The sequence below is a fragment of the Lepidothrix coronata genome, unplaced genomic scaffold (assembly GCF_001604755.1).
Source record: "Lepidothrix coronata isolate B3197 unplaced genomic scaffold, Lepidothrix_coronata-1.0 Scaffold352, whole genome shotgun sequence".
Taxonomy (NCBI): domain Eukaryota; kingdom Metazoa; phylum Chordata; class Aves; order Passeriformes; family Pipridae; genus Lepidothrix; species Lepidothrix coronata.
This window is the reverse complement of record NW_016690532.1, coordinates 156,832-169,634: the sequence shown is the minus strand read 5'-3', so window position 1 is coordinate 169,634 and position 12,803 is coordinate 156,832. Positions and strand designations below refer to the sequence as shown.

Genomic DNA, 12,803 nt, shown 5'->3' with positions numbered 1-12,803 from the left:
AGAGTCCCCATACAGTCCCATACAGTCCCCTATAGACCCCATACAGTCCCCTATAGATCCCCTACAGTCCCCTATAGACCCCATACAGTCCCCTACAGTCCCCTATAGACCCCATACAGTCCCCTACAGTCCCCTATAGACCCCATACAGTCCCCTACAGTCCCCTACAGTCCCCTATAGACCCCATACAGTCCCCTATAGATCCCCTACAGTCCCCTATAGACCCCATACAGTCCCCTACAGACCCCTATAGATCCCATAGAGTCCCCATACAGTCCCATACAGTCCCCTATAGACCCCCTACAGTCCCCATACAGTCCCCTACAGTCCCCTATAGACCCCATACAGTCCCCTATAGGTCCCTCCATGGCCCCCCACAGCCCCCCGGTCACGTGTCCCCGCGGGCCGTGTCACGTGCAGATTCGGGGGTCACGTGTAGGTGACGTCACGGTCACGTGCCCCCGCCATGCTGTCGCGGCTGCTGAAGGAGCATCAGGCCCGGCAGAGCGAGCGGCGCGAGCTGCAGGGTGAGACCCGCCCCCGTCACCATGGCGACCGCCCCCGCCCGCCATTGGCTGCGGGACCTGCCGCTCACCGCGGGCCGGCGTCCCATTGGTTGGCGCGGCTGTCCGTCACGGAGGGGAGAGGGAGGGCAGTGATGTCACGATGACGTAACGCACTCACCTGTGACGTCATGGGGTTGGGGGCCCCGCCGCCCCTCACGGCCCTGTGTGTGTGTGTGTGTGACCCCCCCATCCCCACACAGAGCGGCGCCGAAGGGACGCGATCGCGGCCGCCACGCGCCTCACAGAGGCCCTGGTCGATCACCTCAACGTGGGGTGAGCCCGCGACCCCCCGACCCGGACTGGGGACACCCAGCCGGGGGCCCCCGGGTCCCCAACCCCCCTGGGGACCCCAAACCACGGCTGGGAACCCCCGGACGCCGACCGAGGACCCCCGGACCCCAAACCACAGCAGGGGACCCCCAAACCCCCTCTGAGGACTCCCTGAGCCCCAAACCCCGAGCCCCGCAGACCCCCAGGGACCCACAAAACCCCCAAGCCCCCAGCTGGGGACCCACCTAGGACCCCCCACCCCCTCACCCCGTCCCCCCCAAAACCCTGCCCAACACACCCCCAGCCCCTCCCAACCCCTCCCCAGCTCTTTGTCCCTTTTTCGGGGCTCCCCCTGCCCTGGGGGGTGTCAGGGCAGGACCCCACGGCCCAGCCCCTCCCGTGCCCCCCCAGGGTGGCCCAGGCCTATGTGAACCAGCGCAAACTGGACCAGGAGGTGAAGACCCTGCAGGTGCAGGCGGCCCAGTTTGCCCGGCAGACGGGGCACTGGATCTCCATGGTGGAGAACTTCAACCAGGCCCTCAAGGTGGGAGACCCCTCTCCAAAATCCACAGCCCTTGGGGGGGATCCCACCCCCGACCCGCCACGGGGTTGTCACTCTGGGACACCCCTGAGACTGAGTTGGGGCACTGAGCAATAAGGGGAGGGGGCACTGAGGGGGGGTGTCCCCTGTGGTCTTTGGTGGGGTGGCAGCCCCCAGACCCTTGGGTTTGTGCTGGAGTGGGTGGGCAGCACCCAGGGGTCTTGGGCAACATCAAGGGGGGGCCTGGGTGGCATCCAGGGGGTCCCAGCAGAATCCAGAGGGTCTCGGGGAGCACCCAGGGGGTCCCAGCAGCCCCATGGGGCTGCATCTGCCAGAGGGAGGGACAGAGTCCCCCCAAATCCCTGTGATCCCTACCTCCACCATGGGAATCCCCCCGAAATCCCTGGGCCCCTGTGGGACCCCCCCAAACCCCCAGGACCCCGTCCCACAGGAGATCGGTGACGTGGAGAACTGGGCGCGGAGCATCGAGATGGACATGAGGACCATCGCCACCGCCCTCGAGTACGTCTACAAGGGGCAGCTCCAGCCCTCCTCCTGCTCCTGAGGGACCCCCGGGACCCCCAGCACCGCGGCTGCTCCCGGCACAGGACGGGGGTCCTGCAGCAGCAGCTCCTGGAGCGTCCCCGGGACCCCCCGCCCTGGGAGTGGGTGGAATAAAGTGTGGGGAGCTCGGGGAGGNACAGGACGGGGGTCCTGCAGCAGCAGCTCCTGGAGCGTCCCCGGGACCCCCCGCCCTGGGAGTGGGTGGAATAAAGTGTGGGGAGCTCGGGGAGGGGGGGCTGGGCCAGGCACCGGCAGGACCCTGGTACAGCCCCCCCGGGCCCCCCTAAGCCCCCTCATCCTCCTTAGTGCTTAACTCGGCTCTGAGGCTCCTTTTTCCCTGGGACAAAGGGCCCGTTCTGGGCTCTAAATCCCCCCGGGGGAGGCTCCGGGTGATGCCCCCCCTATTTCCCAGGGCTGGGAGGGCCCTAATCCCCCGGGGGAGGGGACAATGCCCCCCCATCCCCCGGGCTGGGAGGGGGCCCCAGGGGTCTCTGTGTTCTCTGGGCAGGGTCTCCTCCATTGGGAGGGTCCCCCAACAAGGTGAGCGGGTCTCCCAGCACCCCCAGAGGTGCCCAAGCCCCCCCTTCCCTGGAGCATCGCGGGGGAGGGAGCTCAGCCCCCCGAGACCTTTGGCCGTGCTGGGCACAGGGAGGAGTGGCCACGTCCCCCCCCGGCTCTCACGGGACCCCCCCACCTCACTCGGCCCCAGCGCCGTGGCCAGAGCAGCACCTGGAGCCCTCTGCCCTCAGGAGGTAGGTGGGGACCCCCCTCTGCACCCCGACCCATGGGGTCTTCTGTGGGGGTTCTGCCCAGAGAGGGGGTTCTGCCCCAGGGCTGGTGAGGGGAGTTTGTCCAGTTTGTCCTGCCCACCCCCCCCCCCATCTCTGGAGGTGCAGGACAGACCCCGGGTGTCCTCCCACCCTTCGGTGTCCCCCCCAAACCTGAAAGTGGGGAGCAGTGGGGATCCTGACACCTGCCAAGCCCCCCCAGATGGGGCTTCTGGAGGGGGGCATGACCCCCCCCCAGCACAGGACAGACCCTGACTGTCCTCCCTCCTTTAGTGACCCCCCCAAACCCGAGGGTGGGAACGGGGGTCCCTCCCACCCCAGCAGGTCCATAACCCCCAACCAGCAACGGAGGGTCCTGACACCCCCAAAACCCCTCAGACGGGGCTCCTGGATGGGGGCACGGCCCCTCCAGGGCTCCCTCCCCGCGAGGGGCGGGTGTGGGGGCAGGTGGGTCGGGGGTCCCAGACCCCACGGTGCAGGACCCCTCCCTGCATGCCCCGGGGGTCAGAGGGCCCCGGGGGTCGCTCCTGCTGCGGGAGGGGCCGCGGTGGGACCTCCCGGAGCCGCCCCGGCGCTGGGTCCGGCCCCGGCGGTGACGCACGGCCGGTTAATCCGGGCTCGGCCGCCCGCGGGCCCGGCCTGGCCGCGGGGAGGTGGGTCAGGGGCCGGGGGGGGCTCGGGGGGGGCCGGGGGCACCAAACACCACCTCGGGGGGACAGGGACGGCCCTGGGGTCACCTGTGTGCCCAAAGCACCTGGGCACTGAGTGCCCCCCTTTGCCCACCCCCACCTGAGGGAGACCAGACCCCCGAGGGGGGGCAGGGGGGTGTCCCCATGCGAGGGGTGAGGGGTCGGGGCTCCACTCGGGGTGCAGGGCAGTCCTGGCAGGGGTCCCACAGCCCCCCCTCCCCGCAGGCCAGTGGCACCGGGGCAGGGTGGGGGTCCAGCCGAGCTCCACCTGGGCTGCAGGGGGGTCCTGGTGGGGGTCCCACAGCCCCCCCCGCCCCGCAGGCCCCCCCATGTGGCTGTACGTGGTGCTGGCTGCCCTGGCCTGGGCGCTGGGCTGGCTCGTGCGAGACCACCGGACCCTGCCCTCGGTGAAGGACAAGCACGTTTTCATCACGGGCTGTGACAGCGGCTTTGGCAACCTCCTGGCCCGGCGGCTCAGCCGGAGGGGCTACCGAGTGCTCGCTGCCTGCCTGACCCCGCACGGCGCCGAGAGCCTCCAGAGGAGCTGCGGGGGCCACCTCCGGACCACCCTGCTGGACGTGACCCGCTCCGACAGCATCCGCAGGGCCGGGGAGTGGGTGAGGGCAGAGGTGGGAGAGAAAGGTGAGGGCAAGGGGGGCATGCAAGGGGGGCACGGGGGATATGGGGGGATGAGGACCCGGGGAGGGGCTGTGGGGCAGGATTAGGGGTCCCTCACAAGGATGGAACATGGGGGGCTGTGTCCCACCAGGGTGAAGGGTGGTGGGGCTGTGGGGAGCCCCAGAGAGGGGCTACAGGATGGGGGGGGTCCCAGCAGGGACAGCCGTGGGGCAGGACAGAGGGGAGGGTCCTGCCAAGGCACCCTGGAGACAGGACGGGGGTCCTGAGGGAGGCACAGGAACACAGAGGGAGGGTCCCACCAGGGCACACTGGGGGTGGGGTGGGGGTCCCAGGGGAGGTGCCCTGGGGCAGGGCCATGGCAGGGGGACCTCACCCCATGCCCTCCACAGGCCTGTTCGGGCTGGTGAACAACGCGGGGGTGGCCAACCCGATCGGCCCCACGGAGTGGATGGACATCGAGGACTATCGGCGGGTCATGGCCGTCAACACCTTTGGGGCCATCGAGGTGACACTGCAGCTGCTGCCGCTGCTCAAACGGGCGCGGGGCCGGGTGGTCAACACGTCCAGTGTCCTGGGCCGGATCTCGGCCAACGGCGGCGGCTACTGCATGTCCAAGTACTGCGTCGAGGCCTTCTCTGACAGCCTGCGGTGCGTGCCAGGCCCCACCAGCCCTGGAGCCCCTCACCCATCCCTGACCCCTCCCTATGGGGTCCTGGAGCCCCCTGACCCGCCCATGCCCCCCAGGAGGGACATGTACCACTTCGGGGTCAAGGTGAGCATCGTCGAGCCCGGGTTTTTCAAGACAGCCGTGACCAACCTTGAGGTCCTCGAGGCGTCGCTGCAGCAGCTCTGGGAGCGCCTGGCACCTGAGACACGGCTGAGCTACGGGGAGGACTTCTTCCAAAAATGTGGGTGAGGGGGGGACTTCAAAAATGGGAGGTGATGGGGGGCTTCCAAAACTGCGATGGGGGGGCTTCTATAAGTGTGAGTGGGCAGGAGGGCTCTGCCTCAGTTTCCCTCCTCCCGAACCCTCTTTTCCCTCATCCCCCTGAGCTTCCTCAGTTTCCTTCCACACCACCCCCTTTCCTGCATCCTTTGCACCCACACGGTGCTACACCAGGCGCACCAGCTCATCTCTGCCTCAGTTCTCCCTTTCCTGACCCTCCTTTTTCACAACCCCCCAGACCTCAAAGGTGCAGCATCTCACTCCTGCCTCAGTTTCCCCTCACCTACTCCCACTTTTCCTGTATCCCTGACACCTCAAGGTGCAACAGCTCATCTCTGCCTCAGTTCCCCCACTCTCCCTTCCCACTTCACCTTGACCTCAAGGTGCAGAAAGTCACCGCTGCCTGTTTCCCCCTCCCTGAACCCCCTTCCCCCCCACCTGATGCCCCCTTTTCCCCCCCAGACCTGAAGGTGCAGAGGTTCATCATGACCCTGATGTGTGACGGGGACCTGACCAAGGTCACGGGGTGCATCGAACACGCACTGGGGGCACGACACCCCCGGACCCGCTACAGCGCGGGCTGGGACGCGAAGCTGCTCTGGCTCCCGGCCTCCTACCTGCCCTCCTGCGTCGTGGACCTGATCCTGGCCACCATCCTGCCCAAGCCGGCCCACCGTGTCCGTTAGACCGCCCCCAGACCCCCCCCGGGGGCGGTGAGACCCCCAAAATGTGGTGAATAAACCCCCCGGCCCGACCCCTCCCTGCTCGGGGGCTGCTGGGGGCTGTTGGCACGCGGGAATGTGGGGACACTGAGGTTACACATGGGGATTTGGGGACATTGAGGTGGCACTCAGGGACTGTTGGGGACATTGAGGTGGCCTACAGAGCCCCCAGACCCCCACAAGAGCTGTGAGACCCCCCCAAGGGTGGTGAATAAGCCCCCCAGCCTGACCCCAGCCTGCTCAGGGATTGCTGGGGACATCACAGTGACACGTGGGAACTTGGGGACATTGAGGAGGCACATGAGGATTTGGGGACACTGACATGGCCCCCACCCAGGAAGGTCCTTGTCCCACCCCCAAGGGACCCCCACGCCCCCCACTGCCGGGGGGCACACTCAGCTCTACAGAAGCTTTTTCTCTTTATTTCCACACCCGGGGACACCTCCCGGCCCTGAGGGATCCCCGGGGGGAGCTGGCTCTGCCCCAGCAGAGCCGAGGGGGACCCCCCAGGACCCCAGAGCCCCCCTGGGGGTGTCGGGGTGGCTACATGACCTCGTAGCCGCTGCGGATGCCCCTCATGAGGCAGCAGGCAAAGATGATGCCCAGGATCTGGGGAGGAAAAAGGGGGGTCAGTCCCACATGGGGGGGGGTTGTTTCAGCCCCATCAGCCCCACACTGAGGGGGGGGAGTCAGTCCCACTCCAGAGGGGTCAGGGGGACAGTCCCACAGCGGGGTGTTGGGAGGGGTCAGCCCTGTCAGCCCCACATTGCAGGGGTTCAGCCCCACACCAAAGGGTCAGTCCCACACTGGGGGGCTCAGCCCCACATCCCACCTCGAAGAAGGCGATGCCCAGAGCCACCGCGGCCACGACCAGGATGTTCTTCTTCATCCACGCCTCGATGCTCTCCTGGCAGCCCTGGGGGGGACAGGGGGGTTCAGGGGGTGCAGGACACCCCCTGGGGCATGGCAGGGGGGTCTGGGAGGGGGGGTCTCACCTTCTCATAGACGGTCTCAGGGCTGGGGTGGACGTTGCAGGTGGTGGTGTTGACGCGGCAGCACGACCTGGGCACGGTGTCGTTGGCCTGGAACTGCTTGATGTTGGCCCAGTCCGTGTAGTTGTTGGCCCCGCAGCACTTGAACTGAGAGGAGGAAGGGGGGGGTCAGGGGGGCCCGGATGCCCCCCCGCGCCCCCACCCCGATACTCACGTCCCTCTGGAGCTCGTCCAGCGCTTCGGTCAATGCCGGGTCCTCCTCGTACTTGTTCATGGCCTCCTGCAGCCCCTCCTTCAGCACCGACCTCACCTGGGGGGGCGGGGGGGTCACACCGGGGCCAGGGGGTCCCTGGGACCCCGGGGGAGGGGGGGCTGTGTCCCTGTCCCACGTGTTCCCACCTTGTCCTTGAAGACGTATCCGGCGATGGCGGCGGCGATTTCCACCAGGAAGATGATGCTGAGCAGGACGGCAAACTGGGGGGGCACGGGGGGGTCAGGGGGTCCCCGGGGGGGTCACAGTGGGGGTGGGGGTTCATGGGGGCTGAGTGGGGGTTGTAGTGGCAGGGTCAGGTGAGGGCTCAGAGTGAGGGAGGGTCATGATGGGGGTTACAGGGAGAGTTTCAGGAGGGTCGGGTATTTTGGGGGGGTCACAGTGGGGGGGGGGGGTCACGGTGGCAGTTAGTGAGGGGTTATGGTGAGGGTTCACAGTGAAGGGGCGAGTTGAGGGGGTCACTAGAGGGGCTGCGGTAGGGGGGTCACATTGGGGGATGGTCACAGTGAAAGGGTGAGGGGGTCACAGTGGGGGCTCAGGGAGCGGAGACTGGGTTGGGGGTCACGGTGGGGATTATTTTGGGAGGTTGGGTGGGGGTCACATTGGGGGGGTCAGGGTGGGGGGCTTGGATGGGGGTGTCCCTGGGGGGGGTTGGATGGGGATGTCCCGGGGGCCCAGCAGGGTTTCCCCCTCACCGTGGTGACCATGCAGTAACTCTCCTTCCAGGCGCCGCAGCAGCCGAAGAAGGAGATGAAGAAGATGATGACGCCCAGGACCAGGATGGCCACGGGGGTCCCGGCCGAGGAGCCACTGCTGACCACCAGGGCCTTACCCAGGGCCACCTGGGCGTAGATGCCGATGGCGATCAGGGCCACGCCGCACACCTGGGGGGCACAGAGGGGGGGCAGAGAGCGTTGGGGCACAGCCGGGACCCCCCCTGGAGCCCCCCCGAGCCACCAGGGTGGGGGGGCACCCGCAGCCTCTCTGGAGTTTGCCTTCACACCGGGGACCCCCTCCCTGGGGGCCGTGGGAGGTTTCTCTCCCAGCACAGCCCCCCCGCGGTGGGAGGGGGCACGGGGGGGGGCACCGCTGGCCCCACGAGTGCCGGAAAGTCCAGGAAGTCCGGCCTTCCGGCCACGCGAGGCCTCGGAGGGGGAATCTGGCACCGGATCCCTGCCCTGGGGGTCCCTGTGGATCGGGGGTGCCGGTGGGGGGGGGAGTTTATCCCACCAGGAAACACCAGCAGCCCCCTCCCGCAGGAGCTGGGACACCTCGCCCCTGCCCGGCTGTGGGGTCTATTCCCCCCCATTTCCAAGCCCCCCGCAAGGGTGGGACCCCTGCCACGCTTCCCCCATATCCCGGGGGCGGCGGTTCCCCCCGTGCCGTGCCCTGTTTGCTCGCGGGGCGTGGGCTCGGCCGCCGCTGCACAAACACGGGGGGGGCGGGGGGGCTGGCGCCGTGTCCCGCCGTGTCACCGTGTCCCCCCCCGCCTCCCCCGGCCCTCGAGGGGTGACTCAGCCCGGCAGGATTAGGGTGGGGACAAGTGCCTCCCTGCGTGGGGGGGTGAGAGAGCGGCCGGGAAGGGGCCCGTGACCCCCCCAGCCCCCATCCCCCGCTGCGGCCGTTGGGCTCTCGCGCCTCTTTCCTCACCCCGACTTCCCCAAACCCGCGCCCCGCTTATCGGGGGACCCCAGGCAGGGAGGGTTCCCCCCACACCCCCACGCGGGGTCCCCACCGTGACCCCAGGGCCGGGCTCCCCCCGTTAACCCTGGAACCGACGGATGGCACATGGGGCTGCAGAGACCAGAGTAGGCACAGGGGTCCCTTCCTGCCCCTCCAGGACCACCCCCACGGCAGCAGAACACTCCCCCCCCGTCCCCGTGACCCCCAACTCAGGGTCTGGGGGATTGGGGGGGGGGGCTGGGTCCCCCTTCCGGGTTCTGCCGGCCCCGGGACCCCCCTCGGCTGTCCCTCCGGTGCCCCCCAGCCCCGCACTTACCCAGAAGATGAAGTTGAAGAAGAAGACCAGGAACTTCACGCATTTCATGCCCCCCTCGACCGCCATGGCCCGTCCTGGGGGAGCCGCCGCTCAGCACCGGCCCCGGCCCCGCGCCCGGGCCCACCCCGCTCCCGTTCACCGGCCCGAGACCCCCAGTCCCGATCCCGGGGACCGAGCCCCGGTGTCCCGGCACCGCTCCCGCCCTGGTCCCGGTGCTCCCGGAATTCCTGGTGCCGCCGCCCCCGCTCCCGGAGTTCCCGGGGCTGCTCCACAACCCCTGCCGGTGCCGGTGGTCCCGGTCCCGCTCCCCACCCCGGCCCAGGGGCTCCCGAAGTTCCCGGTGCCGCTCCCCCCACAGCCCAGGAGCCTCAGCGAGTTCCCGGTGGTCCCGGTGCCGCTCCCCCGCCGCTCCCGGTGCTCCCAATACCGCTCTTCCCCCCGTTCCCGCTGGTCCCGGTGCCGCTCCCCGCCCCGTTCCCGGTAGTCCCGGTACCGCTCCCCACCCGGTCCCGGTGCTCCCGGCGCTCCCGGTCCCGCTCCCCGCCGTCCTTCCCGAGCGCTCCCCGATCATGTGACGGGCCCGGGGAGTTAACAGGACCGCGGACCCGCCCCGGCACCGCCCCGGGCCCGCCCCGCCCCGGCAGCACAGACACGGGGGTGCGAGAGGCGCTTTAATGGGGGGGACACACGGGGGGTCCCACCGAGGGGACCCGGCACTCAGAGCTCCCACCCCGTCCCGGCTGCCCTCGGTCAGGGGGTCTTGGCCACCCCGGAGTCCCTGTCCCCCTGTATCCTGTACCCTGGTGTCCCTGACACCCCTGATCCCAAACCCGGGGTCTCAGCCCCCTGACCCCACACTCTGGGATCCCTGACACCTCTGACCCCAAACCCGGGGTTCCTGCCATCCCCTTGCCCTTGGTCCCTGTCACCCTGTGACTGCACCTCAAGGTCGTTGAGACCCTCTGCTCTGCACCCCAGACAGTGCTGACCCCACACCTTGGGGTCCCAGCCTCTCCTGAGCCCACACCCCAGGGACCCAGACCCCTCTGACCTCCCACGCCGGGGTCCCTGCCATCCCACTGTCCTTGGTCCCAGTCCCCCCATACCCTCGGATCCCAGCCATCCCGAACCCTTAACCCCGGGGTCCCAGCCCCCCATACCCACCCGCGGGGGTCTCGGCCGCAGGCTCACAGCCCGGGCACGGTGGCCAGTGCCCCCAGCACGGCCTCCAGGTGCTGGGGGTGCAGATAAGCCACGAGGCCCCCCCGGTTCGCCCAGCGCTCGGCCCCCCCCGCCCCCTCTGCCGGGCGGTTATAGACCAGCTCGGGGGGGTCCCCGGCGCGCCCCTCCCGCCGCGCTCGCAGGGCCCCCTCCAGGGCCACCACCCCCCCGCCCAGGGCGCGCAGGATGGCGTGGGGGGCACAGGCGTCCCAGGCGAAGGTGGTGCCCTCGGACAGCACGTAGGCGTCCGCCAGCCCCAGGATCACGCACAGCATCTTGTACCCCGCGCCCGCCGCGAAGTGCAGGCGCCCCCCGCACAGGGGGCCCAGAGCCCCCCGCACGGCCGCCCCCTCCGCCCGGCTCAGCACCACGCGGGGCACGGGGTGGGGGTCGGGGGGGCTCAACGAGCACAGCCGGGTGTCCCCGTGGGCCACGTCCCAGTGGTACCTGCCCTGCCACCTGCGGGGACACGGGCACGGTCAGCGCGGATCCCCCCGCCCCCGGGGGTCGCCCCGCTGCCCCCGCGGTGCCCCCGCGGTGCCGGTACCTGCGGGTCTCTGGGTCCCGTCGAAAGAAGGGCTCGTTGATGACGCCCAGGACGGGGCGGCCTGAGAGGCGGTCGAAGGCCCCGACGAGCACCAGGGCGGAGCAGAGCCCGGCGGGGGCGATGCCATCCACGGGGGGCACGTCCTCGCGGCCCCCGATGTACTCGTTGGTGGAGTCTGGGGGCGCAGCCGGGGCTCAGCGGCGGCACACGGGGGTCCCCGCCCCCCGCCCCGCCCCTGCAGCCCCCCACTCACCGATGGGGTCTATCCACACGGCCAGGTCCCGGGGGGACACGCCGGGCTCGGCGCCCGCCAGCGTCACATCCCCCAGCACCACGTCCCGGTGCACGGCGTCCGCCAGCAGCTCGGCCGCCGCCTGCTCGGGGCCCAGCACCGACAGCAGCAGGGCCACCGTGTCCTCCCGTGTGGCACAGACACGCACGGCCACCGTGCCCCCTGCCACACCCTGAGTCAGCCCCGGCCCCGTCATGGGCACCTTCAGCTCAGCCACGGCCCCACAGACCCAGTGTGGGGACCCCCAACTCAGCCACGAGCGTGTGGGCCCAGCATGGAGACCCCCTCCTCAGCCACAGCCCCACAGTCCCTGCTGAGGGGACCCTCGAGTGAGCCACGGCTTCACATTCCCAGTGTGGGGACTCCCCCTCAGCCGTGACCCTGTGTGGCCCAGCACTGGGACCCCCGACTCAGTCACAGCCCCAGAACAGGACCCCCTGCCCCGGTGACCCCCGACTCACCCTGCACGTCCCTGAACTCGTTGGACTCCTCCCCGTGGATGTGGCCCTGGAGCTCCGGGAACTGGGGGGGCACAGAGGGGGCTCAGCGTGGCACGGGGGGCGCGGGGCACCCGGGGGACCCCCGGTCCGTACCCACCTCCTTGCCCAGGTCGTGCTTGATGACCTCCTGGATGAGAACGTCCGCCAGGGTCTTGAAGTCCTGCAGGAACCTCCTGTTCCTGTCGGGGCCCGTCTTCTCGGCCACCAGGAGCTGGAAGAGCGGCTCCTCCCGCCGGCACAGCCGCGCCAGCTCCGCCGCCTTCTCCGAGACCCCCACGAGCGCCTGCAGCAGCCCCCCCATGGCGGGACGGGCTGGGGGGACACGGCGCTCAGGGGACCCCCTGGGAGGGGCAGAGCCCAGGGACGGGCCCTGCCTGGCCCCGAAATGATCCCGGGAGCAGAGGGAGGAAGGGGGGTATGTGGGGACACCGGGGGACAGAGTGACATGGGGACGTTGGAACCTGGGCACGTGGGGATGTGGGGACGTGGAGACGTGGGGACAGGGTGACATGGGGACATAGGGATGTGGGGACACAGACATGGGGACGTCGGGATTGTGGGAGTGGGGACATGGGCCTGCAGGGACACGGACGTGGACATGGGGATGTGGAGGTGGGGACATGAGAACATGAGGACATGAGGATGTGGGGACAGGGTGACATGGGGACGTGGTGACGGGAATGTGGTGACATGGAGAGGTGGGGACATGAGGACGTGGGCATGGGGACACGGGGCCATGGGGACACGGGGCCATGAGGACACGGGGCCACGGGGAGATGGACACGTGGCCGTGGGGCTGCGCCTCCCCCCCGGTGCCCCCCCCGGTGCCCCCGCGGGGTGTGGGGTGTCTGTCCCGCGTGTGCAGGAAGCGGTCGGGGCAGGGGAGGGTCCCCGCTGCCCCCCGGAAGGCGCGGGGCGATGGGGCCCCCCCGTAACGACCGCGGCCCAAACTTCCCCCCCTCCCCGGGGCCCGACCCCCCGCTGTCCCCCGCCCCGAGCCGCCCCCGCGGGGACCCCCGGCCCCCTGAGGAGCCCCCGCCGCTGCCGTTACCGGGGCCGGGGCCGCTGACAGCTCCTGGGGCGGCCCGTGGGCGGGGACGGCGGGCGCGTCACGGAGCCGCTTTAACCCGCTCGCTCCCGCGGCCCGGCGGGGCAGCGCCCGGCGGAGGGGTCACACCGGCGCTGCGAGAGCCCCGAGGGCGGCGGGACCCCGGTGTAGGGGGGTAGGGACCGCGACGACTTCCCGGGGTGTCACC

At 70.0% G+C, this 12,803-nt stretch overlaps 4 protein-coding genes across 6 annotated transcripts; 2 read left to right on the top strand and 2 right to left on the bottom strand.

The window, feature by feature from the left end:
* Positions 1-406: 406 nt before the first annotated feature.
* On the top strand, positions 407-2,068 carry BLOC1S1 (biogenesis of lysosomal organelles complex 1 subunit 1). Its single transcript, XM_017838693.1, has 4 exons — positions 407-527; positions 767-839; positions 1,248-1,380; positions 1,829-2,068. Exons 1-4 carry the CDS (start codon positions 467-469, stop codon positions 1,940-1,942), a joined length of 381 nt encoding a protein of 126 aa, XP_017694182.1. The 5' UTR covers positions 407-466; the 3' UTR covers positions 1,943-2,068.
* Positions 2,069-2,623: 555 nt separating this feature from the next.
* Positions 2,624-5,778, top strand: RDH5 (retinol dehydrogenase 5). 2 transcript variants are annotated; one of them, XM_017838677.1, is made up of 5 exons: positions 2,624-2,693; positions 3,740-4,060; positions 4,447-4,705; positions 4,802-4,965; positions 5,466-5,778. In XM_017838677.1, exons 2-5 carry the CDS (start codon positions 3,748-3,750, stop codon positions 5,687-5,689), a joined length of 960 nt encoding a protein of 319 aa, XP_017694166.1. In that variant the 5' UTR covers positions 2,624-2,693; positions 3,740-3,747; the 3' UTR covers positions 5,690-5,778. The 2 variants fall into 2 exon arrangements, with proteins under 2 accessions (XP_017694166.1, XP_017694167.1); XM_017838678.1 differs by having other exon boundaries at positions 4,802-4,969; positions 5,466-5,625.
* A 347-nt stretch (positions 5,779-6,125) lies between these two features.
* On the bottom strand, positions 6,126-9,570 carry CD63 (CD63 molecule). Its single transcript, XM_017838681.1, has 8 exons — positions 9,491-9,570; positions 8,988-9,061; positions 7,684-7,872; positions 7,117-7,191; positions 6,932-7,027; positions 6,721-6,864; positions 6,558-6,641; positions 6,126-6,334 (listed from the first exon to the last, which is right to left on the bottom strand). The coding sequence occupies exons 2-8, from the start codon at positions 9,051-9,053 to the stop codon at positions 6,269-6,271; spliced, it is 720 nt and encodes a 239-aa protein (XP_017694170.1). The 5' UTR covers positions 9,054-9,061; positions 9,491-9,570; the 3' UTR covers positions 6,126-6,268.
* Positions 9,571-9,657: 87 nt separating this feature from the next.
* INPP1 (inositol polyphosphate-1-phosphatase) lies at positions 9,658-12,636 on the bottom strand. 2 transcript variants are annotated; one of them, XM_017838670.1, is made up of 6 exons: positions 12,605-12,636; positions 11,645-11,859; positions 11,509-11,569; positions 11,009-11,209; positions 10,756-10,930; positions 9,658-10,667 (listed from the first exon to the last, which is right to left on the bottom strand). In XM_017838670.1, exons 2-6 carry the CDS (start codon positions 11,846-11,848, stop codon positions 10,175-10,177), a joined length of 1,134 nt encoding a protein of 377 aa, XP_017694159.1. In that variant the 5' UTR covers positions 11,849-11,859; positions 12,605-12,636; the 3' UTR covers positions 9,658-10,174. The 2 variants fall into 2 exon arrangements, with proteins under 2 accessions (XP_017694159.1, XP_017694158.1); XM_017838669.1 differs by lacking the exon at positions 12,605-12,636 and having other exon boundaries at positions 11,645-12,411.
* Positions 12,637-12,803: the final 167 nt, after the last annotated feature.

Excerpts from the sequence above, each read along its gene's own strand:
- BLOC1S1 (XM_017838693.1), top strand. The coding sequence starts at position 467 with ATGCTGTCGCGGCTGCTGAAGGAGCATCAGGCCCGGCAGAGCGAGCGG. Across the intron at positions 840-1,247 it reads GTCGATCACCTCAACGTGGG|GGTGGCCCAGGCCTATGTGA; the intron begins GTGAGCCCGCGA and ends GTGCCCCCCCAG. Across the intron at positions 1,381-1,828 it reads ACTTCAACCAGGCCCTCAAG|GAGATCGGTGACGTGGAGAA; the intron begins GTGGGAGACCCC and ends CCCGTCCCACAG.
- RDH5 (XM_017838677.1), top strand. The coding sequence starts at position 3,748 with ATGTGGCTGTACGTGGTGCTGGCTGCCCTGGCCTGGGCGCTGGGCTGG. Across the intron at positions 4,061-4,446 it reads GGCAGAGGTGGGAGAGAAAG|GCCTGTTCGGGCTGGTGAAC; the intron begins GTGAGGGCAAGG and ends TGCCCTCCACAG. Across the intron at positions 4,966-5,465 it reads GGAGGACTTCTTCCAAAAAT|ACCTGAAGGTGCAGAGGTTC; the intron begins GTGGGTGAGGGG and ends TTTCCCCCCCAG.
- CD63 (XM_017838681.1), bottom strand. The coding sequence starts at position 9,053 with ATGGCGGTCGAGGGGGGCATGAAATGCGTGAAGTTCCTGGTCTTCTTC. Across the intron at positions 7,873-8,987 it reads TCTTCAACTTCATCTTCTGG|GTGTGCGGCGTGGCCCTGAT; the intron begins GTAAGTGCGGGG and ends TGTGCCCCCCAG. Across the intron at positions 7,028-7,116 it reads GATACGTCTTCAAGGACAAG|GTGAGGTCGGTGCTGAAGGA; the intron begins GTGGGAACACGT and ends CCGCCCCCCCAG.
- INPP1 (XM_017838669.1), bottom strand. The coding sequence starts at position 12,301 with ATGGCCCCGTGTCCCCATGGCCCCGTGTCCCCATGCCCACGTCCTCAT. Across the intron at positions 11,570-11,644 it reads AGCACGACCTGGGCAAGGAG|TTCCCGGAGCTCCAGGGCCA; the intron begins GTGGGTACGGAC and ends GTGCCCCCCCAG. Across the intron at positions 10,931-11,008 it reads CGTGTGGATAGACCCCATCG|ACTCCACCAACGAGTACATC; the intron begins GTGAGTGGGGGG and ends CTGCGCCCCCAG.